The sequence below is a fragment of the Syngnathus scovelli genome, chromosome 2 (genome assembly GCF_024217435.2).
Source record: "Syngnathus scovelli strain Florida chromosome 2, RoL_Ssco_1.2, whole genome shotgun sequence".
Classification (NCBI taxonomy): Eukaryota; Metazoa; Chordata; class Actinopteri; order Syngnathiformes; family Syngnathidae; genus Syngnathus; species Syngnathus scovelli.
This window is the reverse complement of record NC_090848.1, coordinates 17,276,709-17,300,455: the sequence shown is the minus strand read 5'-3', so window position 1 is coordinate 17,300,455 and position 23,747 is coordinate 17,276,709. Positions and strand designations below refer to the sequence as shown.

The 23,747-nt window shown below is 43.1% G+C and overlaps 1 protein-coding gene across 1 annotated transcript; it reads left to right on the top strand.

The window, feature by feature from the left end:
* Positions 1 to 10,585: 10,585 nt before the first annotated feature.
* tmem201 (transmembrane protein 201) lies at positions 10,586 to 21,196 on the top strand. Its single transcript, XM_049753809.2, has 11 exons — positions 10,586 to 10,846; positions 11,561 to 11,681; positions 11,761 to 11,955; positions 12,034 to 12,213; positions 12,639 to 12,979; positions 13,051 to 13,248; positions 16,495 to 16,712; positions 17,033 to 17,095; positions 17,831 to 18,121; positions 18,325 to 18,444; positions 19,234 to 21,196. The coding sequence occupies exons 1-11, from the start codon at positions 10,746 to 10,748 to the stop codon at positions 19,404 to 19,406; spliced, it is 2,001 nt and encodes a 666-aa protein (XP_049609766.1). The 5' UTR covers positions 10,586 to 10,745; the 3' UTR covers positions 19,407 to 21,196.
* Positions 21,197 to 23,747: the final 2,551 nt, after the last annotated feature.

Here is a 23,747-nt window from a genome sequence, read left to right as displayed (position 1 = left end):
TGTAAATATGCCCCTAGTCTGTAGGCATGGGGTGTCGGCATTTGGTTGTGAGGGGCTTTCATAATGTAGCATAGTGTAGCTGTATGCTGGGGTTGTGGGAAGTTGGTTTGGAAGAACAGCAAGGACCATGGATGCGTGGATGCATGGCTAGCAGAGTTCTGTAATAACAGCACCTTTGCTCCCCTTTCCCTTATCAGCATGCCGTCATCCTTAATTGACCCGATTCCCAGATATCCATCCCTCTGGGCACGAAAATGGGCAGCACAGGAGGTAGAAGATTGTCCGGCTGAGAAGAAAGGACCGTTGAAGAAAGTATTCTTTCAGTGTCTTGTGGCGAGAGAGAAAAAAGGAAATCAACATAATGACTTACCACACATTCAATTTCTCATATGTGCACCCCCGCGCCCCCGTCCACATCCAGATCTTGATTAACCTCCGCTTTCCCACCCACTTACATTCACATGTCCACGAAGGACACAAAAAGTGCCTCGGAGGCCTCCTGACAGATGGGGAGAGAAGGGGGTTTCCATGTGGGGTGGGTTAGGGGTGGTGGTCCCTAACAAATGGCACCCCGGTTCAGTGTGGTGTTGTCAGGCCCTCAATTGATCGCAACACTACAGAGGCTTCACTCTGCCGGCGTGTCACAATGACAACAAGTGTATGGAGCTGGGAGCAAGCTTGTACGGGCATGGGAGCCATAGCGCAATGAATGATAGCTTAGCAAATGGCCGTCCTTTCACCAGCTTCCATTGAAGGACCATCTCTCCTTTTTCTTTCATAAATGCGCTCAGCTTTGTTGCGTTTATTGGCTTTGATTGGTTTGAGATTCCGCAACGTGTCGCGTTTTGTGCGCGAGAGCATAGAGAGGCGGTTATTTTTGCGTGTTTGTGCTCGTTGTCTTGATTGGCTCTCACGGTACGGTTTTTGGAATGCTGTAATGCTAGCCAGCTTTGGCTAAAAGGAGGGAATGTGATTCACTTTTCTAGACAATCTGGGGGGTAAGTATGCTTTCACTGAGTGACATCAACACCTTGTGTGCAACTTTCACAAATATCTTCTGTATTTCATAAGGCTTGTTCAAACTGGACCGTCACGCTGCTTCAAACTATATGTAGGCCCATAGCCATAAAGTTTGCTAGAGTAGCACGTGCTTGTATATCAGCATAATGAGCTTCTGTCTCATCAAAACTGGCTGAAAAGCCAACCTGACCCCTCAGCTGACCCCTCGGTAACAGTTTACAGGCCCAAGAACAATCGTGCTATTGGTAGATAAAAACAGCATCATCCCCGCAGGCCCTTTTCATCGCTGTCACCACACCTTCTTCTGGTTAATGTTTCACCAAGCAGCAATCCTTGCTTCCATGCCCGCAGGAGTTAGGCTAGAAAGAGAAAAATGCACGAGGAGTCTTGGTTAATGACAAAAGGCAAACAGAGGGTGATCAATTGATTGCTAAACAAACAGGTAGCGGTAGAACTGAACAGCAGCCAGGGAGCCGCGCAGCCTTATCTTCAACTTGTGACTTGGCCATCGTCATTATTATGGCTGCATCATGCGGTAGAAGAGAATTTTTTTCCCCCTATATAGATTGTTAATCATGAGATTATTAAGGAAATTCCAACAAACAGACTGGAATTGTGTAGATCAAGAATCCCTCAGGATAATGATATGCAGTGGCTAACTCATTGCTCAAAAAGCTAATGGTGAACACAACTTTCAAAATAAAAAAAACCTCTATTCCTCAAGAAGCATAGACAATGGAAGTCTCAGGTTAAAAGCTTGTAGAACTTAGCAACAAGTATGGAGGCTACAATTCTTTGACCTCTGAAGTTGTCTTTAGTAGACTTTTAGTAGAACATGCGTCTGCGCTTTGGCCAGGGTTAGTGAGCAAAGATACACATTTCATACATAGCTACGTTACAGGACGCTTTCTCCTGTGCTCGCTTTTGAGTCATCCACTCTGCATAGCAATGTTCACCACATTGCATTAGTTTTAAGAAGTTAAGTTTCAGTGAGAGCGTGTATTGTTGTGGGGACAAGGTCTGCATATTAAGAAAACACAGAGGGAGAACAGGCAAATGAAAAGACCTTTGAATGAGAATCAATTAATTTTCATTTACCTCTATTAGCACAGGGCTGGCATTTGCATCTGTGAACCTACTGGCAAACTGGCAGTGGCCTTTTTAGTGGCGGGAGAGGGCCACATTAGACTAATGATGGGGTGGGGGGGGGAGCACCAGAGACAAAGGGCTGTGTGTGTGAGAGGAGGAGGCTCGTCAGTCCTCTTCTCTCATTAACACCACAGAGCTTGCCTCTGCTGTCACACAGCCAGGCCGCACAGGCAGATCATTAACCACAAGCTGAGATGTGGAAAACTGGGTGTTCTCGGCTGGATCGCACACACCACGCTCAATGTGTGTGAATGCGTGTGAGTGTATGTGTGTGCGCACGTGTCTGGGTGTGTGCGTGTGTGTGCGTGCGTGCATGTGTGATAACTTTTGAGATGACTTGGAAAGCAACGGTACCAAAGTAGTCAGGAAGGGTAGGAGCCAAAAATAAAACATGAACACTTCCTGACCCCCACACAACGGAATTGTGCGAGACTTTCGATGACATTCCGTGTCATTCATTTGTGGGAAGCAGTCCCGCGTGTCCAGCGAGGAGTGTCAAATTAAAACAGGATTAGACACAAGGAGGATAGCGGCTTATTTCAACACTAAATCGCAGGGCTTTCACTCTCACGCGCGGTCAGGGAGCCAGACAGGATGTAATGTAGCGGAAGGTATGAGCGGAGAAGAGGATGAACAACTTTAATGACAGCGGGAGCAGACAGGGTCACAGATGTGACATTATGCTAACAATGTGGGCGGCAGGGGGGAAAATGTGCAGACATCTTGGGCAAAGCAGTCTTCCAGCTGTTTGGGTCACCTGTCTATTAAGAGGGGACATATTTCTTGAGGCCTAAAAGGGCAGAGACAAATTTATTGGGCTGACAAGGGGGAGGCCTTTAAGAAGTTTCATTATGTAACTAGGCCTAATAAATCACTTTTCCTTTTGTTTTGGCTAACTATTAACTGGAAAATGCTTGCTAGCCATGAGTTGACGTGATTTCCCAGAAAGTTTGATTAAGGAAGTTTGGTTACAGATTACAGATTCTCATTTATTTCAATGGACTCCTATCAAATCACGCATATTCCTGTTGATTCCCACACAATAATGCACTTTTTTTGCCGTTTGTTTCAAGGTTATATATTGAAATCTATTTTAGTTTTTTTGTTAGAGACTAACCAGAATTGTTTAAAGTTGCCATTTCTATAATTGAATTCCTGGGAATTAGTTCTAATTTTGACCTTAGCAGCGCTACTTCTTTTTGTTTCTTATGGAAATTGACATAGATAAAAAAGGAAAAACAGTAACGTCCATAAAATCAAAAAGAGAAAAATAAAACAAACAATAAATCTAACTACAGAAACCCATGTACACACACACACATACACGCAAAATAGAAACATGTCAGTGCAACAAAAATTGTTTACGAACGAAAGTGCAGGCTATCCATAGTCATCTTAATCCAGACCTAAACATTTATTTAAAAACTCCCATTCATTTCAGCATGTGTTTCAGCCAGGTACTCCTCCAATGTTTTATATTGCCTCATTCAGCTTTTAAAATTTATGTTGAGTGCACCATTGAAAATGCTGCGTTAAAAACAACCCAATTAGGCTTAAAAAATTGGACCATTAAATTGACCCATTTTCCTGGGTTGTTTTGCAAAAAAACCCATTTTTTTTGTACATAACACATCTTCCTGGGTTTGTCCAATTTTGAACCTCGCAGTTTTAAGGGTGTAAAAATTTATTGTTTTCCTAATAGTAAAATTAAGTTTACAATATCAATGCAGCTCTACTTATGTGAACACATTTGAAAGTGACACATTAGATTTAGCCCTCAACCGATTTTTAGCTGAGAGCTTCACACATCCAGATACCAAAGTGACCTCCAGGCCTTCTCCTGCATTTTGGCGGCCCTGTTTTAAAACAAAACACACATGACAACAGAGTATTGGAGAAATCAGATGGCTTAATTGTTCCCAGACAATTAGCCCATCACTCAGGAAAACAAGTGAGCAAAAGTAGCAAAGGGAGAAGGCGGCTGGAGAAAGAGATGAAAGAAGAGGACACTAAAACACCCACTGGGAATGAGAGGCAAGAAGGGAGCGGGCCCGCCTATTGAGTGGCTGACGGCACCACAGAAGCAGAGCGCAGTTGACAATACTGTACACTGCTGTTGTGAACCATTAAGTGGTATGGAGGACAGGCTCGGGACAAAAGCCTTGTGTCCCTGAGGAAAAAGGCAGGCAGCTCCAGGGGAGCTCTCCTTTCTCCGCCCATATGTTTGTGGCCACCTCACAGGATGCTCCACGTACCGCGGCCGCATGCTCAGCATCTGGCCGGCCGCACCACGTGGATGGGCAGTCGCCGTGACAACAGCGCAATGATACACAAAGATTCAGGGCAGCACTTGAGAGATTAAGGAAAGGAAGTCGTTTTAAATGTAGTGGGCTCCCAATTAGGTGGGATTTAGAGTCACAGAAATGCCACAACAACCGGATTGTGAAAACAGATGCTTAACATACCAGACTGGAATCAGACAATGATAAGATTAAATCACTCGGAATGCCCTGCCGAAATGCTCAACAAATGAAAATTTATAATGTAAGTACATTATAAATACGAACCATGGTGGTGCATCTGGCTAATTTGCCTACCTCACTGTCAGCGTTGGTCTTTTTGAATCTTGGCTTGCAGTTTTTGTTTACCGTCACAGTCGAAAAACATGCAAGTCCGTTTAACTGAAGACCAAAATTGTACTTCACCGGGCATAGTTTTTGTAGACAAGGAGCCTCCTTGTCTACAAAAACAGGGAGCCTCCTTGTCTACAAATACTATGCCCTGTGATAATCAATGGACCAAACACAGACAATTTCTGCATTTTGTTTAAAAATATCGAGTAATAAACAGAGCTAATGGCATAGTGAGCTTCTCGTGGTACAGAGAACACCTTCCAAACAAAGCATGTGCATGTCCAATACATTGATGACTTTAACTGTTTGAGCAACTGCGCGGCCCATTGGAGCAGTGACAAAGAGCCGTCAGAGTGATGGATGATAAAGCTGCTGCTGGAAGTACTCAAACAGACAAGAGACAAATCTCGAAGCGGTGCGCCCGCGAGAAATAACAAGTTGTGGGGGAGTCTAAAGTGAAGTAAAGAAGTGTTTACACTGACTCCGTTGCCAAGCTGTGCAGCAATAACCCAGCGTGGCGAAAGGCAGCCCCTGATCCAGGAAGAAAGGCCCAGGACGGTCAGGTCAGGGGTCACTAACTCTACCATTGTGTCCAACAGGGCAAGCACACTTCAGCTTTTCTCTGGCTTTCAAAGGCCTGCGATGGGGGTGGAAAAACAGGCCTGAAAACACTCGGTCGGGACCGCGAGCTTTATGGTAGCCTCGGAAAAAAGCTCTGGAACCCCAAAGGTTAAATGAAGAGCGAAAGGGCCCTTCTGTCCAATTATCGCGGGACAAATGCTCTCTGTGACCCGTGCGGGTCAAAGTTCAGCAGAGCCATTGCAAGCGACACACTCTGGCTTTTTGTGTGCCCGATGAGATGAACTTCTGTGCTGTTTATCTAAGTGACACCGTTGCCTATAGTAAAAATATAAATAATACGGAGGCTTGGGTGTCCACTTAGCAGAATGACTAAAGTCGGGCAGCGTTTCACAATACAAGGAGATTTTATGACGCTCCTCTCTTGAAAATTAATTAAATGGTGAGAAACTTAGAGTTCATTTTTGATTAATTAAAGAAAAAAAACAATTTAATGGCATTGTTCTACTTCTGCATGCCAGGCAATGCGGAACTTTTGTCAGTGTCCGAATTTCTGGCCAATGATTTTCAAAAGTGTAAACAAATCTTGAAATCATATTCCTACAATTCTTCACTTTAGTTAATTTGCCTGATGGCGAATAAACATTTTGGATGAAATATATTCTTGAACCCAAGTTCACACAAAACATGACATGTTATTAAATTCCTTTTAAACATTTGTAATTGATTAACAGACTCCCATTAACTACATTTTTATCGGGTGCTTGGAGCGGTTACAGCAAATTGTGAACAGCTAAAAGAAAACCTAATCACGAGTCAGTCTGAGGCTCAGACGACACTTGTGGTGTTAATACCAAATAGCACAAAAGCCCGGCAGAGCAACATGGTGAGAGTGCTCCATATCCGGGGATGTTTGGATTAGACTGTTCCTGGACTTGGAGCCGGTGGTTCGCCAGGGATTAAATCAGAGAATACATTTGTCTGAACTTGATGGTTTACCAAGCAAAGCACAATCATATTACGTTTATGTGAGGTTTGAAACTGATATATTTATTTAGTATTTATTTATACAGTACTGTTCAAAGACAAAGAATGAAAGCGAGCCTGAGAGCATCCATCAAAGACCCGAGATGCACTCGAGTGAAACAAAGTGAAGCCAATGAAAAGCTTTAAATCTCTTCCTCTGCAAAATCCATTTAGCATGGCTTTGCCACACTCCACCTCGGGGGTCCCATGCTGGATAGCGGGTGTGCTAGGGCTTGGATAAATCATGCATCCACCATTTGTGTGTGTACATTCACTTGTGAGTGTTGGATGCGGAAGATTTTCCTCTCTGTGGGCTCTCTGGCAGGCACATAAGCCTGTTGGACACAGTTTGGAGCATTAAAGGCGAGTCAGTGGGACTGAGTAAGGCTCCCCGGGTCTTACAGGCCCTTAGAAAGCACAAGATGACCTTTAATCTCAGGATCAGGTGCGCAGGCTCCAGCTGGAGGCCTGCAGCATCACTTGAGCACATTCAGTGCTGTATTAAAGTCCACTTATTATTATTATTATTATTATTATTATTATTATTATTATTATTATTATTATTATTATTATTATTATTATTATTATTATTATTGTTATTGTTATTGTTATTATTCAATTAGTATTACCATGTCTCCTTGGTCTCCTGACAGGTGTTAACAAAGTCACATAATTCTTGGGGTTAGGATTCAAATTAATACTGCTGCTATTAATAATGCCCAAAGACTCTTGACAGGTAGCTCTTGAATATGAATACAATAATGAAACATGTCCTGGTGTTCCAGTCCTTGTAGCCAGCTATCCTTGTAGCCATCTCATGTGTTCCAAAATTTGACCACCCTGAACTCTGCACACGCATGTACTATAAAATGCCCAAAGAAGAAAATGCTCTCGGTGATTTATCTTAGCTTTGGTGCTTTTGAGGAACTCTCAGTCATTAAACAAATTCACACAGTGCTCCCCGCCTACCTTAGAATCACCCTGACATGCAAGCCCACACGCTCCTGCCATCTAGGGGAAGTGCAGCATCGCCCTGAGAATTAGCCCCTTGCCCCAAGATCTGTACGCACTACCATCCCCTATTGCCCCCATTATGATATTTCATCCCCCCCTACCACACACACACACACACACGCACAACACCACCTCCATCTCCTTCATCACTCTCCCACAAGCACCACCAGCAAGGCATGCCCCCATTTTCTTTGGGCCACTCTCAGGGAGAAGAAGAGGGGGATGAAGAGGCGAGGGCATTCACGGGGGAACAATCTACCAGGGAGACCAAGAATGAGCGGGCACTCAATTAAGGGCTACCCATTGAGCCTGCAGAGTGAGCCTGAATGCTGGCCCCTCCAAAGGAATGGAGTCCCATGAATAGATTGTGAGCCTTCATGAAATATTAAAGAGCAGACGGATTCCCACAATATTTGTACACCTCCCTTTGTGAGGATTTCTCCCTCCATTGAGCCTGAAACTGTTAACACATCCGCTCTGAAGCGCGGCCTGCAGTCTCAAGTGAAAGAGCGTCGCCGTCCCAGTATCCAAAAACGTAGCCCACGGGAGGGAGCTCTTTCTGCCCCCTTTTTGTCTTTCCCTTTCCATCTCTCCCTCATTCCACTTTTTCTTTGACCGTCCTCCTGGCCATGAGCTATTCATTGAGGCCGGGGGGCAGGGGATTACGGCCCTTTGAATGACCACCTGTCTTTGGACCGGCACTGTATTGTGGCATGCCAGGCCAAGCAGTAAGGCTGCTACCTTTCAGGTATTAAAAGGTCATAATGATAACTGCTGACCCCTGTCTCCAACAGGACAAGTCTGACTGCCAAAACCACCCAGACAGGTGGCTTTGGCACCTCCCAACTCCAACCCACCTGCAAGCACTTTGAACGGACTAAAGAACAATACAATATGATCCAAAACATATTCTGCTGTGATTGATTATGCGTTATTCCACCAGATTTTCCATTGTTGCTTTCATTGTTTGTTTTTTCTTTCTAGCGCTTTCCTTATTTTCTCCGTGAATAATGTTCATATCTCTCAACATTCAGGGCATACGTAAAGACCAAACTTTTATGCTTATCCAAAATTGGCTTGGTCTACCTTAGTAGTGGTGCATGTTCTGGTTGTCATTAGCAAACAAAAGACTCTTGAGTTTTATATTGAACTACAAGACAGAAAAAGTTAAAAAAGAAACGAAAATGTTCCCTGCTTCTCACCTCTGTTTCTTTCTTCCACTCTCACAAATGATGTGGTTGAGTGGATATGTATAGAGAGTAAAGCCGATGTGGTTAAGTAGATGGTTAAATCTCTGATTAGCATAAGAATGGCAAAATATTCTGGTCGTGAGTCAACATTGGTTCAGTAGTCAGTAGTGAAGAGCGGATTGACCCAACACTGAGCTCACTTAATTAATTGCACTATGGAAGTAACTTATACGTAACACTGTGTAGCTTTTTAAGATTTGACTGTAAAGTGCATGAAATGTCTTGATTAGTTTGATGTGAAGACTGTAAGATGCAGGTCGTTTCCCTGCCCAATTGCCATTTTGAAGTTGTCCCATGTGCTCGAAGCGTGCTTCCAGCAGGCAGCATGTGTTGGTGTGAAGGCCGTGTGCCCTTTCCAGCAGGGTCCCAGCTGTGGAGCACATTGGAGAGCAGCCCTCCATATGCTGAGGTTCGGGCCGCAGCCTGTCAGCGCAGAGCTCCGGCATGTGGAGGGCAGTTGGGGGACACATGTGGGGAAGGGTGCGTAGCATTGTGGCAAGAGGACAAGAGCCGAGTAAGGCCCAGCAGGAGAGTTGAGGGGCTTTTTATAAAGAGCGACCAACTGGAGCTCTCTTTTCTCACAGCCCGTTCATGTTGTGTATTTCGCCTTCTCACACGCCTTCTCTCCACAAAACCTCATTTTCCTTTTCTAAATGTTCTTGTGTCTTACCAATACATACTCCACAAACATGCAACGTGCGCGCACACACACACACACACTCATCCCTCCAGTCCATTTGTGCTGGAATCAACGCTGCTTTGTTTTTCAGTCATTTCGTGCACATCCAAGTCACTCAGGAGAGGCCAGCAAAAAGACGGAAAGGGGCCGTGGATAAACAAAGTTCTTTGGCTTGCCCCCCTCACACAATACTTCTCATTTGAATATATTGCAGATCACCATTCTTGAATGGCGTCTCAGATGAAGTGTTGTTTTTATAGCTCCTCACACAAATTCTATAGACCCCCAGGAAACATTTTGCTCTTTTTGTTTTGGACTTCAAAGTTAGTAATGGGACATGTCAGAATGAACAGTGGAGTCACAGGGGCCAGTGTTTAGAAGTTGTTTACCAACTTTAACTATAAAGCCACCGCAGGGAATATGTTATTTTTCCCATGACTCAAAGGGAATGACTCTCCCCAAAAAAAAAAAAACCACTCACAGAGTACCACCTGAGAATGAATCAGTGAAAGATTAACTGAAATAGTTTCCTATAATGCATGCCATGAATTCATCAGGGAAATGCCCAAAGCATTGCACTAACCTACTATATTTGTGTTTTACGAATAAACTAAAGAGAGAGCTTTGTGTCTAAAACTAGCTAACTTTATCTCTGATGATTTTTAGTTCTAAAGAGCAATGTGAGACGTGTGGCCAGTGAAAGCCTGATCATTGTCAGTCTGCTGCTCTCTGCTGGTCAGTAATAAATACATCTGAAAACTACTTGCGTTGTATCCTCAAATCCTCGACGGACGAACGGACGGACAGACAGAATGAATGAATTAATTTTAACTGTCTCAAACATGTAAACAATACATCAATAAATAAATAAAGTGAAAGTCATGAAAATTATGACTTTGTATGAGTGCTAGATACAAACAGAATGCAATATACAGCACATAATGAGCAATTACATGTCTGAAAAGGAGTGGTAATAAATAGGATTTATTTAATCCCACCAGAGAGAGAGAGAGAGAGAGAGAGGGTGAGAGAGAGAGAGATATCTTTGCTCATCTATCTTTTTTATGGATATGAAACTTTCTTAGCAAAAGATATACATTTTTCTGTCTTTGAATTAAAAATGAATGATGTTTTTTTTCTCCGATTCAATGTAATCCTGTAATTTGTTTTACACAATATACTGTATAAATCTCCAAATCTTTTCCAAATGCAGCACTAACGGGGCATCCAGTGTTGACGTAGTTTCCGTTTCCGACACGTGGGACAAGAGACAGGCTCCTTTGCTAGTTCCAATTCGGCGTGCAACATGGATAAGCAGAAGCTTTAAAAAAGAAAAAAAGAAAAAAGAAAGACCCATTTCCAATTTATTCTACCATCAGCTTTTCGGTTCATGCAATGGAGACGTTCAATGACCTTCTGCGACTCTATCCTCAGTTTTTGTATAGCACTACAGCGTTTGTGGCAGGCGGTGCGCTCATCTACAAGCTTGCTAACAGGTAACAAAATGGCATGGGTGAACCGGCAAATCAAACGATTTAAGGGTGCGTGAAGTATCGTTATTGCAACTAAATAATGAGTCTTAAACTGCTGTCTATATTGCGCGGCCACCCCAAACATCCAGAAAGATACTCACTCAAAAAACGCACACCCACAGAAAAATAAAACCCTCCACGAATCGGCGCGGTTCGTCGGGCGAGTTACAGACAACGGTGCGAGCTGATGGAGCGTGAGTGTCGAGCCTCACTTAAACAGGCGTACGTGCCGACAGCGTCCAGGGTACTCGGCAGATGGTTTGCGGTACAGGTCGGCCACAACCAGGGTCAGACTAGAAAGAGAGCATGGGCGCGGAGCTGTAAGGAAGATGGTGCAGCACACCGGTGGTCGGCCAGGCGGTCACTTGCGTCCAACACAGGCAGCAGAGCTGATGAAGCACTGCAGACATCGGCTACCTGCATCCAATATATGCATGTGGAGAAATTGACAATAAAGCTGACTTTGACTTTGATTTTGACTTTGATATAGGTAGCTGACATTCTGTCCCTGTATAATGTAACAATTGCATTGGCACTTTGCAAAGTGGGTCAATTCTACATCTATTGAAAATCCCCCACATTATTAGGATAGCATTAGCTGTTTAAATATTGATGATGAAATGTGCAGTCATGATGCAAGTATAGTTATTTAAAACAACGACTTTGATTGATTGACAGGAAAAAGCCCCTGAATGCGACTGTAAACTGCTGGTTCTGCAACCAGGACACAGTCGTTCCGTATGGCAACAGGAACTGTTGGGACTGTCCCAGCTGTGACCAGTACAATGGTTTTCAGGATGTAAGTTTCCCCTCACTGTTTATAACTCATGGTGCAAGTCCTTGTTATGTGTCTAAACATTTGTTTGTCCTGATATCAGAATGGTGACTATAACAAGCCAATTCCAGCCCAGTACACAGAAGACCTGAACCATGGCGTGTTTGGCAGCATTCCCACTCAAGTCACTCTTGGTACCATGCAGTGGGTGAACTCGAAGATGCTGCTTTGCAGGAAGTGCAATCACAACCAGTCAACTAAGATCAAGCTGCTGGCCTCTTTTATACCAAAGGATGATGTGTGTATTAATTAAAATGCTTGCTTTGCCATTGTCAAGCCTGAAGAGGGAAATAATCGTTTCTTTTTCATTCTCTAGGGGAACTACGATGACGAGATTGATGCTTACAAGTGTCACTTGGAGGAGCACTATAAGCTGTGCAGGCCGTGTCAGGCAGCTGTCGACTATTACATCAAGTATCAGAACCGCCAGCTTAGGACTGTGCTGCTGAGCAATAACCTCAGACGCACAAAAGAGTCGTTGAGGGGCTTCATAAAGGTACATTATGTGCAGAACCGCCATTAAATGTCATTTGAAAAATTAATGTGTAAATAATGCTGGATTAACACGCCATATCCAAGTGTCCACTGCCTATGCAGTACACAATTATTTTGGCTCTATTTCAACACATTTCAAATGATCCAAGTCATAACACCCGTGTTCATAGTGGCCACTTATTAATGTAGAGCCCCATTTAGGATGTGTCAAATAAAAAATATGTCAGTCATATTCGGCCCATGTGGCCATCAAAAGCTTAGTATGCTAGTCATTTTAAAATTGTCCTTCAATTTTAGTTCAAAGTAATTAAAGTTTTCACTTATCCTGGAAAATAGGGGCAAGTTCCAAATGCTTTTGTCACTTTGTGTTTGACTACTTTTCTAAAGCCTTAAATGCTTCTAATCCATTGTTCTATTTCTCCACAGGGCTCCATCTCTGCATCACTTCCTATGGTGGTCGTACTGGTCAGATGCCTCTCCTTCGTCATCTGCGCCGTCCTGCTCGCCATGTCTTTCTCGGGCGATCTGCAGGCATCAAACGAGCAGCTGAATCGTCTTCAATCTGACGCCCGCAATGTGTCGACCACCAACAATGGCACCAGCGATGGCGGTGCACAGTCATGGCAGAGCCTGCTGGAGCTCCTCCCAGTTACACTTGTAGACTACGCCAAGTTCTTGTGGCTCTTTGGACAAGCTAATCAAATAACGGTCGTTTGTGTCGGCCTGTCATCGTGTCTCGTTGGTCTCTTATTAGCAGGAGCCGCCAGGTAAGTCTCGCTTCTCTGTGGATGTCTGGTTGAAGAGGGGTAGGCAATAAGTCATCTGGTCTGATTATCAGGTTGAGGAGAATCGACGTAGTGTCTTCAGTGCTGTGGTTCGTGGTTTTGTGTTGGCACCTGCTGGCAGTGTATGTTGAGGATGACGCGTCCAGCTGGACCCCCGCACACGTTACCACGGTGCTCTGTTGCATCGTCAGCTTTGCCGCCGCCGTAGCGACGCACAACCCTCTGAGTCAACGAAGAGGCAGATATAGAAGGTCAGAATCTCAGCACAGATGTACTTGAGCTGTTATTGCTGCTTCCCATTCATTCTTCATTTTTAACAAAACCAGAATCATGCAAAAATATGTGTAGTTTTGAGACACACTTTTGCTGTCTTCTTGTATCGCCGTTCAAGCAAGACATTTCACCAGCAGCATCGGTAATATTACAACAATAAATCACTAGTCAAGCTAATCTAGAGAAGTTACAGAGTTTCTGCTCATAAAATTGTGTGAAACACTAAATGTGCTCCCACACATTATTAACCGTCGTCAATATTTGTAAAATGCTAAAAGTGATTGTCGTTATAGTTAAAGCTTTTTTTTTTCCTTCAACCGCTTAACGTTCCAGCGTCCCAGTCAGTCACTATCTGGGAGAATTGCATCATCGCCTGGCCACTTACCCGCTCATATGATACACTGTTAAAAAAGGGAATTCCTGGAGATTTGAATAATGCCTAACATTTTAAGACGTCCAAAACAATTTCATACTCCGTCAAAAATGGTATTATGACTATCACGGACTAGCCACACAAGATACCAAAGCAGAGGCCAGGTTCTCTGTGTTGGATTGACACACCTCACTTGATCCAACAATCAAAGGTTTACCCTGTAACCGGTTTACCCTGTAACTGGGTCCACAACAGCCAATGCACAAGTTGAGCATAAAAATTACCCACCCGCACACACTTTCCTTTGTGATTTGAGCCGGCAGCCTAAACTGTAGTGATGGGGAAATTAAGCTTAAGTTTGCTTCATAAAATGGCACACTGTTTGACATTTAGCGAAAAGCACACTGACTTTCCGTTTCTTAAACACCTTTATTTAAACCAACAGTGTCATCTAGGGGAGCCAAAATAATACAACTGGTTTATGAATCAAATTTGAACCTTCAGTTTACCATCTCTAATAGCAGTTTCTTTTTCTTTTCTTTTTCCTCCTCTCTGTACTACATAATGTTTGAATGTAAAACCATGACTGTCTTGTTCATTTTGTCCTCCACGTACCAGCCAATGTGTTATCGCCACTTTCCTTTCCATATCTGTTCATACAGTAGATGTAAAAATGAATGCACTTGCAACACTGGGATGTAGCGAATCAGGATGAACCAGCATCTCTAGAATGTTCCATCATTGTGGCTGACAAAATGGAGCAGAAAGTGCTGTAACCCCAAACCAATATTGCGAGCTTTCCGAATCAAGTGTTCTGTGGAAGTATAGTGTCAATTTCAACCAACTCTTACAACTTGCAATGTACACAATTTCATTTTATACCAGTGGCTCACTTGGCTGGTGTGTGCCTTTACTTCAGTCCTCGTCACTGTCCTCTTGCTTGATTTTATCCTGTCAAGTGTCCAACTCTTCCCGGTGCATACAATGATTCCCAACCAGGGCTGTCGCAGGAAATGACAAAACAAATTAGCTATGCCAGTGACATGGTGAAAGACTGTGTATCCTACTAGTCATTTCTGTCTCAGCTTTGTGTTCAGTTAAACTGACCCAGATTTTACCCTGAGTCGATCAGTTTGGGGGTGAGGAGATGAGATCATCGTTTTAGTGGTTTTGTGGGGGGGTGTTGTGTTGTGAGATTTTTCTTTTTTTTTAATGGGTGCCTTGAAGGTTGGGAACCAGTGATCTGAGGTCTAATGCCACTTTTAGTTGTGATGCTGTATGTGATAAGCATGTGTCTTTCAAAGCACTACTTTTTTGATGTTTCAACTTATTTCGAATGTAGCTACAGTTTCATATGCTAAACGTATGTATTATACTAATGTAGTGAAAGTTTTTTTAATAGCGTTTATAATCCTGAACATTGTGAAGTCTTTTAGACATGCTGAAGATAAAGTTATCGTTATGTGTCAAGCTTCCACATAGAAAAGGAAGTACGATAATACTGCGGCTGCTGTCTCCCGTGGCCTGCATTATATTCACTGATAATTTTGACTTTATATTCTGAAGGTATTATTCACATTATAAACTAACTTATTCTTGTTTTATCCCTTGTAGTATTACAATTGAATCCACAAATAGTAATATTTATTCGTGTAAATTTACAACCTTTGCAGAATATTTATTTTTTTCTGTTCTTGCCTTTATACTAGTATTAAAGTAGCAATGACGTAGCATTGTTGTTGATTGACAAGCTCAAATGGGAGTCAATAGACAGCATAGCAGTGAAAGGTGTCCACAAAGTCTAAACCAGGAGTCATCAATATAGTGCCTGCATCAGGTGCCATCAAGAATCACATGAGTAAATTGTTATTAATTTGAGTTAACATCAATGAATATCATTCAGTATTAACAATAACATAATGAAAGGTAGTTAATCCAGAAACTCGCCCTTTGCAGAAGTCACGCTTGGTTGGTGATCCCTGGTCTCAACATCTTGCTTGAATGTGGTGCAACCTTTTGCCATGGCTTTTGTTTTTCATCTGTTTGAAAGCTGTCTGCATGCTGAAATCTAACTTTTACTACCCATTAGTCTACTGTTATTTAAGACTGTCATAGTTTTGCTCTGTATATATAATAAACAGCTTAAATAAGCATTTGTCCTTTTTTATGTACGGTAAATGCAAAGTTGCTCTCTTGACCGAAAACGCCAATTGGACTAATTTACTTGACCTCGAGCTTAACCGTCAAACGTGGTTTAAACGACCTCAATTTGTCCAAGCTGTTTTGAAGTGCATGCACGGGCAGCTGTCGCTTGCTGGTTGACAGCTGTCATGGCATCACAAAGCGCTGACACTTGGCCTAAACATTTGTGCTACTATGCAGTGCACCATGTGTCGACTATTAGAGTATTACATTGGTCACTACGCCACTCTTGTCCCACTAATAGTCGCACACCATGAAGTAATCTCTCTAAATAAAGTTCATTTATTCAGTATTTTTTTATATCCAACTTAATGTTCATATCCTGGTACAGCCTGATCCTCGGGACTATGCCAGAGTTGTCTTAGTCTTGGTGTGCAGCAATTTCACACAATAGTGGGAAAAACAGGACTATTAAGACGGTTCTACTAAAAAATATCTTGCTAATGAAGACTGTGAGTGTACGAGTACATGGACTTTATGTGCAATATTACGGGTAGTGAATGAATTCTCAAACGGCTTTCCACGCAAGGGTTATGCATACTGCACATTCAAAATAAAATCAATGACGTTCCAACACTTTATTCTGTCTTCTCTTTTGTTTACCCTTTCAGTTGCAGGTTAGTAGACTGTCACTGCTCTTGTTTTGCAGAAACTTCACGGATTCCTCCATGCGCCCCCTAAGCAATCAGCCCGCTTTGCTTACTCCCGAAATGATCCGCTCCTTCATCCCCACACCTCCTCCCAACATCTTCAAGCTTATAAACCACCATAAGACTGCCCCAAAACCCAAGGGCTCGCTCTCTTCTCTGCCGTGCCGACTCAAGAACGTCCTCTCCCTTGGCACCATCTCCACCTTCACGACGACAGGTAGCACTAATGACTCCTTTGGGTTTGATTCCCACAGCAGATTTGTAGATGTGTGGGATGGATGAACTGAAACGGTTCACCGCCTCGTCATTCTGTATCAGGAAATCAAAGTCTTGATTATTAACATGCATTAGAATCATAAGTCACTGAAATTTTCTTTGTTCAGAGGGGGCTCCTAAAGCTGCATTCATATTTTCATGCCACTAGGGGGCGTGAACGATTAAATTTTGCTTGACCAACATGTCCTGACCATGGAACATTATTGTTACAGTAACAGAAAGGGATAAGGGATTACTAATGTATCACTCTTGTTTTTCCAGATTCAGGCTACTTGTTCAGTGGAAGCAGACCGGCCTCGGTCTACAAAGACTCCCCTCCTTCAGGTATTTAAATGCAAAAAACCTTAAAGGTCGACCGCAATTTGCTTTTGAAACAAATGTTCGCCTAAAAATAATGCAAAGTTTAGTTATGCCTAATCAAACAAGCCTTGATTCATTTTTTAAGCAATGTAGACTGTCTGATGATGATAATACAGGCCTGTCTTGAATTTGATTTCCCGTACTTCTCCTTCAAAGCAGTCTGTAATCCTTAAATCTGTCATTTTATAAATGCCAGTGACAAGCGCCTTATCTTTATTTTCTTGAGGGCAGTGCTTAATCTCAGCTCATTTTTTCCTCTAGAGCTCTTTGAAAACAACCATTGCTGCATCCTGCACAGAATAAAAATAAGACATGAAAGCACAGTTAAAGCAATAAATTAATAACATAAAAACACTGAAACAAAAATCACATTCCCATACAACTTGTTTTATTTTAGAATATTTTTTCTGTAGTATTTTACAGACCAATTTGAACACCAGGGGGCAGTGTTTTTCTATTTCAGTGAAGTGATGTGTGCGGGGTTTAATCGCCAGGTGTGCGAGTGTAACTGTGTTACCAACTTTTTGGCGATTGTCCAGTTCGGTCGCGTTGGGCCACATCAGTCTGTGTGCAATCGGCTTAACACCACATTAACTCCACTTAATAGTCAATTTGACAGAAAGAAACATTAAGTAGGACCGGTGCAGGTGTTAGCGTAAGCATTCATTTGGGCTGTCTGTCACCTCTTGTTTTCCATAGACTACTTCTCAATGAAGTCATGGAGTCGCCCATCATCGCCCGGGCTCTCGCCGACTCCCTCGGTGGACGGCTCTGCGACGTCCAGCTCGGGTTTGGACAGACAGAGTCGTCCTCTCATCAGCCCGGCGCGTCTCAGCCTGGGCAGCCCCAAACTCAAGATGTACTCCAACAAGACGCAGTCCACATGCAGGTCTCCGCCAGTGTCCTCGAGAAATATGCTCCACTCCGACCAGGCCTCCTTTTACAGCGGTCGCAACTCACCAGACATGCCACTTTTCTCGAGCCAGAGTGGTGAGTCGTGAGTGCAGCAGCACAGCTAAATGTCTTCATTGGTGTGCCTTCACTGGCACATATGGCTATGAGGGCATGTTCATCGCACATTTTCAGGTTTTTTTTAAGTTTTTTTTTTTTTTTTCTCCCTGTGATTTACCTCATGACAATGACTCTGCCTGCTAACAAATTCACATTTAAAGACAAGTGATTTTCTATGACAGATTTGACTTCAATACACGAAGACGACAGTGTGATGGAGAAAGCGAGCAGCTCGTCTGAGTCTTTAACTTCACTGGTTGGCACGACGACAGGGTTAGCAAAAAACAGCCCCTCCTCACAAAGTAAGCTTTTAAGCATCCAGCATCTTTCTTTATTTATTATACTGTATATGGATATTGATTTATTTGAATTGATGACCTTTTGCACCTTTTGGTTTTATGAAAGTTTGAAATTGAGGCTTTTGCTTGAGTCTTCAATTGACTTTTTATTTCATTGTGGAACCTTCTAAAGGTCGAATAGGGTCTCTTCGGGAAACCAGGTTTCCAAGTAGAAATAAACCATTCTAGGATGAAATATAAACAAGTGAGTTAAGTGAATCTTGTTTAAAACTGAAAAGCACACAAACCTTTAGTCTTAACTATACATAGTGAAAAATAACAAATAATTTTTTTTGTAAGCTATTTTCATTTGTTGAAAAAGAAAAGTGTTCTGTTTTCCTATAGAGTTAGCTTGAAATTCTAATGTGTAAGTAGTGCACAGGATGCTGCCATTCTGCATTTTCAATGGTCACAAATCGTGGTAAAGCTGTTGGCAAGATCTCCTGGAGTATTGTCCAACTTGATCACAATGGCATCTATTCTTTAAGCCTCTTTTATGTACAGTATAGAGTATACGGTGGGCCCTTTGAATGTTGATTAGTTGATGGAGGTCGATCAGTGTTTTTGTGATTTATTAAGATTCCAACCACTGGTCATTTTCCCCTTAGCTAAAAATGTCAATTGAGATGGATGCAATCGCAGGAAGCAAATTTAATAGCTCCTGTTCTTGTTAAAGACTTTGAATGTTTTGCGACCTGATAAAAATGTCAATGCTTAATAAAGGCAAAGACTGATTTTCTTGGTTTTGCACAGATAAGACACGGCGGCTTTGGATGGTGCTTTTATTCTTCAGCCTGAGCACCAATTTGCTGTTTGCTGCTCTCTGGATGTCCTACAACTGGACGCGAATGGTGGATGATGGCTCTCCCATTCCCCTGTTCCATGAGGTTGTCTCTACTTTGTTAGAAAGACTCAAGAATATCTAACACCATAGATGACTCCTGTTTTAGGAATTGGGATGAAAATCATCTTTTGCGTACGAGTGTTTGCTTGAAATGTATGGCTGCCGGTGTTGAGATGTGCAATAATGTGGTGTTCATTTTTTATTGACACCATTGCTCCCTTATGGACCGTCACCTTTTTATTAGAGTTTACAGTGTCCGGTTGCAATGTCATGGTCGCCTCTTGTGCGGGCTTCCACTACTCTGGTTTATTTTGAATGCAGACAAGCAAAGAAATGGAAAATGGAAATTGAATATTGCGCTTTAGTTCAAATCTGTCTGTTTTTTTGCACACTAAGAATAGGTCATAACAGCCTCAATTTTGCAGTCAAGTCTGTCGCCAGCCATTTCGGTTATTTCCGAGGGCCAACTTCAAATCTGGATAAGGCATTGATCTTCGCATGCAGCATTACTTGGTTCGATTTTCTTGCGGTGCTTTGCAAAGTGGCCTATGAATGTCCGCTGTGGCAGCTGGCTTGACTCGGCCGGCCACCCGCTAATGACTACGTTCGCCATGGGACTGACTATGGCTGAATACATGCAGGAGAGTTTTCAAATAGGTTTTGGAACGGGCCAGGCAACTCAATTGTGTTAATTATTAATTCAATGCCCTTTTATAAAACGGTAAATTGCATTGTTTTAGATAGCATTTTGTAGACCTGGTATATTTGTTTTTTTGTAAGTACGAATATGGGAGGGGGTGATTCAGTTATATTTAAATGACGTAGTATTTACACCAAACAGCCCATATGTGCTGTCAGTCTAAGTTATGCACAAGGTCATTGGGTCAGAAAAAAAAATCAGCTCCAAATATTGTCTGGTGTTCATTGGAGGACCATGGCAGTTTTTTTTTTTTTTTTTTGCAGCCCTGGTTGTAGTGCATACTTAATTTACATATTGCATCTTAAAGGTGTTTTCCTGCCTTTCCGAAATACAATACTTGCAGATTCACCTATTTGTTGATATTTTTATGGACTCTGTGATCCATAATTCACTTGAGAAATGTAACTATTAACTGTTTTTAGGCCCAGTCTAATACAAATGAAGTGCACAGGATTTTTTTTTTGTGCGCTCTTGTGGTATTTTGGTGCTATGAAACTCGAAGTGACAGATGTTTCATTTAGACAGCAATGCTTTGCCACTATTTTATATTATTTTTAAATGTAGAAACACTATCAGTATGTCTTTGCTTTGTGTTTTCCCTGTAGTGTCTGTCAAGTGTTGCCAAGCTCTAACTTAAGTTGAGTGCAAGGAACTCTTTTTGTATTCTCTCAGCACCCATTTTGGCAAGAGTTGTCTCTCTTTGAAGCGATTAAAACACAAAAGCTGAGATACCTTAAAATCACCATGTTTGGAATTTCCTGTTGTGAAAGTTGTTGCACTTAACTATTGTTTTTTTATGTGTTTCATTGAAAAAGAATGATGGCCTAAACAGAAATTATAGAAATGCAATATTGCACACAAAAAAATATTATTCAACACTGTCAGCCTTGTCCCTGTGTGCGTTTATTCCCATGAGGTTTTTTTTTGGATGCAATTATACTGTGCAAATGTAGTGGCAACCATGTCTTGGAAGGAGCCTAATCATGTTACAATGATTAATGATGATCTTAATTTATTTGGACATTTTTGTTGTAAAAAAAAAAAAAAAAGACTTTTTAAACTTTTAAAGGCTCTGGGATTATTTGTACGTACTGAGTGTTGTGCGAATATCTTTTATCACAGAGCAAAGTGAACTGTACATTTTTGCAGGTGAATAAATTTTTCTAACTGTACCAGTATTAATTCCATCCATCCATCCATCTTCTTCCGCTTATCCGGGGTCGGGTCGCGGGGGCAGCAGCTTTAGGAGGGACTCCCAGACTTCCCTCTCCCCAGCCACTTCATCTAGCTCATCCCGGGGGATCCCAAGGCGTTCCCAGGCCAGCTGAGAGACATAGTCTTTCCAGCGCGTCCTGGGTCGTCCCCGGGGTCTCCTACCGGTGGGACATGCCCGGAACACCTCCCCAGGGAGGCGTCCAGGAGGCATCCTGATAAGATGCCCGAGCCACCTCATCTGGCTCCTCTTTACGTGGAGGAGTAGCGACTCTACTCCGAGTCTCTCCCGGATGACCGAGCTTCTCACCCTATCTCTAAGGGAGAGCCCGGACATCCTGCGGAGAAAACTCATTTCGGCCGCTTGTATCCGGGATCTCGTTCTTTCGGTCACAACCCATAGCTTGTGACCATAGGTGAGGGTAGGAGCGTAAATCGACCGGTAAATTGAGAGCTTTGCCTTTTGGCTCAGCTCTCTCTTCACCACAACGGACCGGTCCAGGGTCCACATTACTGCCGACGCTGCACCGATTCGCCTGTCGATCTCGTGCTCCAGCCTCTCCTCACTCGTGAACAAGACTCCAAGATACTTGAACTCCTCCACTTGGGGCAGGATCTCATCCCCGATCCGGAGAGGGCATTCCACCCTTTTCCGATCGAGGACCATGGACTCGGATTTGGAGGTGCTGACCCTCATCCCGACCTCTTCACATTCGGCTGCGAACCGTTCCAGTGAGAGCTGGAGATCACGGCCTGAAGAAGCCAACAGCACCACGTCATCTGCAAAAAGCAGAGACGCGATGCTGAGGTCCCCAAACCGGACCCCCTCAACGCCTCGGCTGCGCCTAAAAATTCTGTCCATAAAAATTATGAACAAAATCGGTGACAAACGGCAGCCTTGGCGGAGTCCAACCCTCACTGGGAACGAATCCGACTTACTGCCGGAAATGCGGACCAGACTCTGGCATCGGTGATACAGGGACCGAACCGCCCTTATCAGTTGGCTCGGCACCCCGTACTCCCGAAGCACTCTCCACAGAACCTTCCGAGGGACACGGTCGAACGCCTTCTCCAAGTCCACAAAACACGTGGACTGGTTGGGCGAACTCCCATGCACCCTCGAGGATCCTGCCGAGGGTGTAGAGCGGGTCCACTGTTCCATGGCCAGGATGAAAGCCACACTGCTCCTCCTGAATCCGAGGTTCGACCTCCCGACGGACACTTCTCTCCAGCACCCCTGAATAGACCTTACCGGGGAGGCTGAGGAGTGTGACTAGTCCATGGAATTTTTATTGAGACCACCTGTCGTCATATTTTGTCAAACTTATGATCAACCTGATCGCACTGAATAAATCTCATTCTTTAACTGCACAGCCTCTGCAGAAGTATCATCTGAAATATAAACTACATAGTTCTTGTTGGAAGCATCCTCATGACTTGGTATTGATGATACCAAGCAAATACTGGTGCCAGTATCGCCAATACGTTTAGGTTAAAAATGATAAAATTTTAAATTGCTTTTCCTATATAATGACACTTTTATACATTTATACCCATCCCTGTTTGAACTCAAACTAATACAGGTATTGCAGGAGAACAATAGCGTCTTTCTTCTCCCTACATCTGAGCCACAGAAAGTCTAGTAATTGGACTTTATGCATCAAATATGCTACTCCCAAAACACGTTAATTTACGGGAAACAGTTTAAGTGCGACTTCTTGAGCAATTTGGGACAATACAACTGTGGATTAGCAGAACATCTTTCACTTTCCCTGGGATTGATACCAACTCTCTGGAACAGTAAGTAACCCGGTTCAAGTCTATTTTTGGAGTTGCTTCCTTCAGTGATATATTGTGGCTTTCTTTGCATTGTTACCTTTGTTACCCGGTTGATGTAACATTGACGCTAGCCGGCGGCCCAGTCACGGCCCAAGCAGGCCTCAATTAAGCTAGGGTGCAGGCTGCTGCACCTGACACCCTGTGGGCTCTATGGGAGGGCGGTCGGTTGTGGCTGACGGGGGCATCTTGGCCTCACTGTAGAGCAGTCGTGCCGATACCATATCTCAGGCAGGCTAGGCTGTGTCGTGGTCAGACACGCTTGTTTGAGTGATTGCTTTGAGCGGAACTTTGAAAGGTTACGGAGGAGTGGACCTCCAGCTTATGCATGAGGCAGTATTACTGAAGATGCTGACGTCAAAGAGTCGATGTGAACAGAAGCATGTTGAACAATGAACAAAAAAAACATCAAAATCCACTCATTCAGTGCTAGGCCAACAGTCAACCTTCTTGATGGAGCCTGTAACGCTACAAAATTTTGTAAAGAAAGTGTTTTGATACAGTAGTACGGCGCCTAGAGGAGGGTTGTTGTCCTTTAAATTCCTTCAATCCACACACCTAGCTTGTTTTGATTTGAAGATAATAAGTTCAACCATATTTACTATTGCTTTGGTTTACTTACTGTTGGCCTAGTACTGCCAATCAGAGAGAACACAAGAGGAAAGGTTTGGAATA

Excerpts from the sequence above, each read along its gene's own strand:
- tmem201 (XM_049753809.2), top strand. The coding sequence starts at position 10,746 with ATGGAGACGTTCAATGACCTTCTGCGACTCTATCCTCAGTTTTTGTAT. Across the intron at positions 12,214-12,638 it reads CGTTGAGGGGCTTCATAAAG|GGCTCCATCTCTGCATCACT; the intron begins GTACATTATGTG and ends ATTTCTCCACAG. Across the intron at positions 16,713-17,032 it reads CTCCACCTTCACGACGACAG|ATTCAGGCTACTTGTTCAGT; the intron begins GTAGCACTAATG and ends TTGTTTTTCCAG.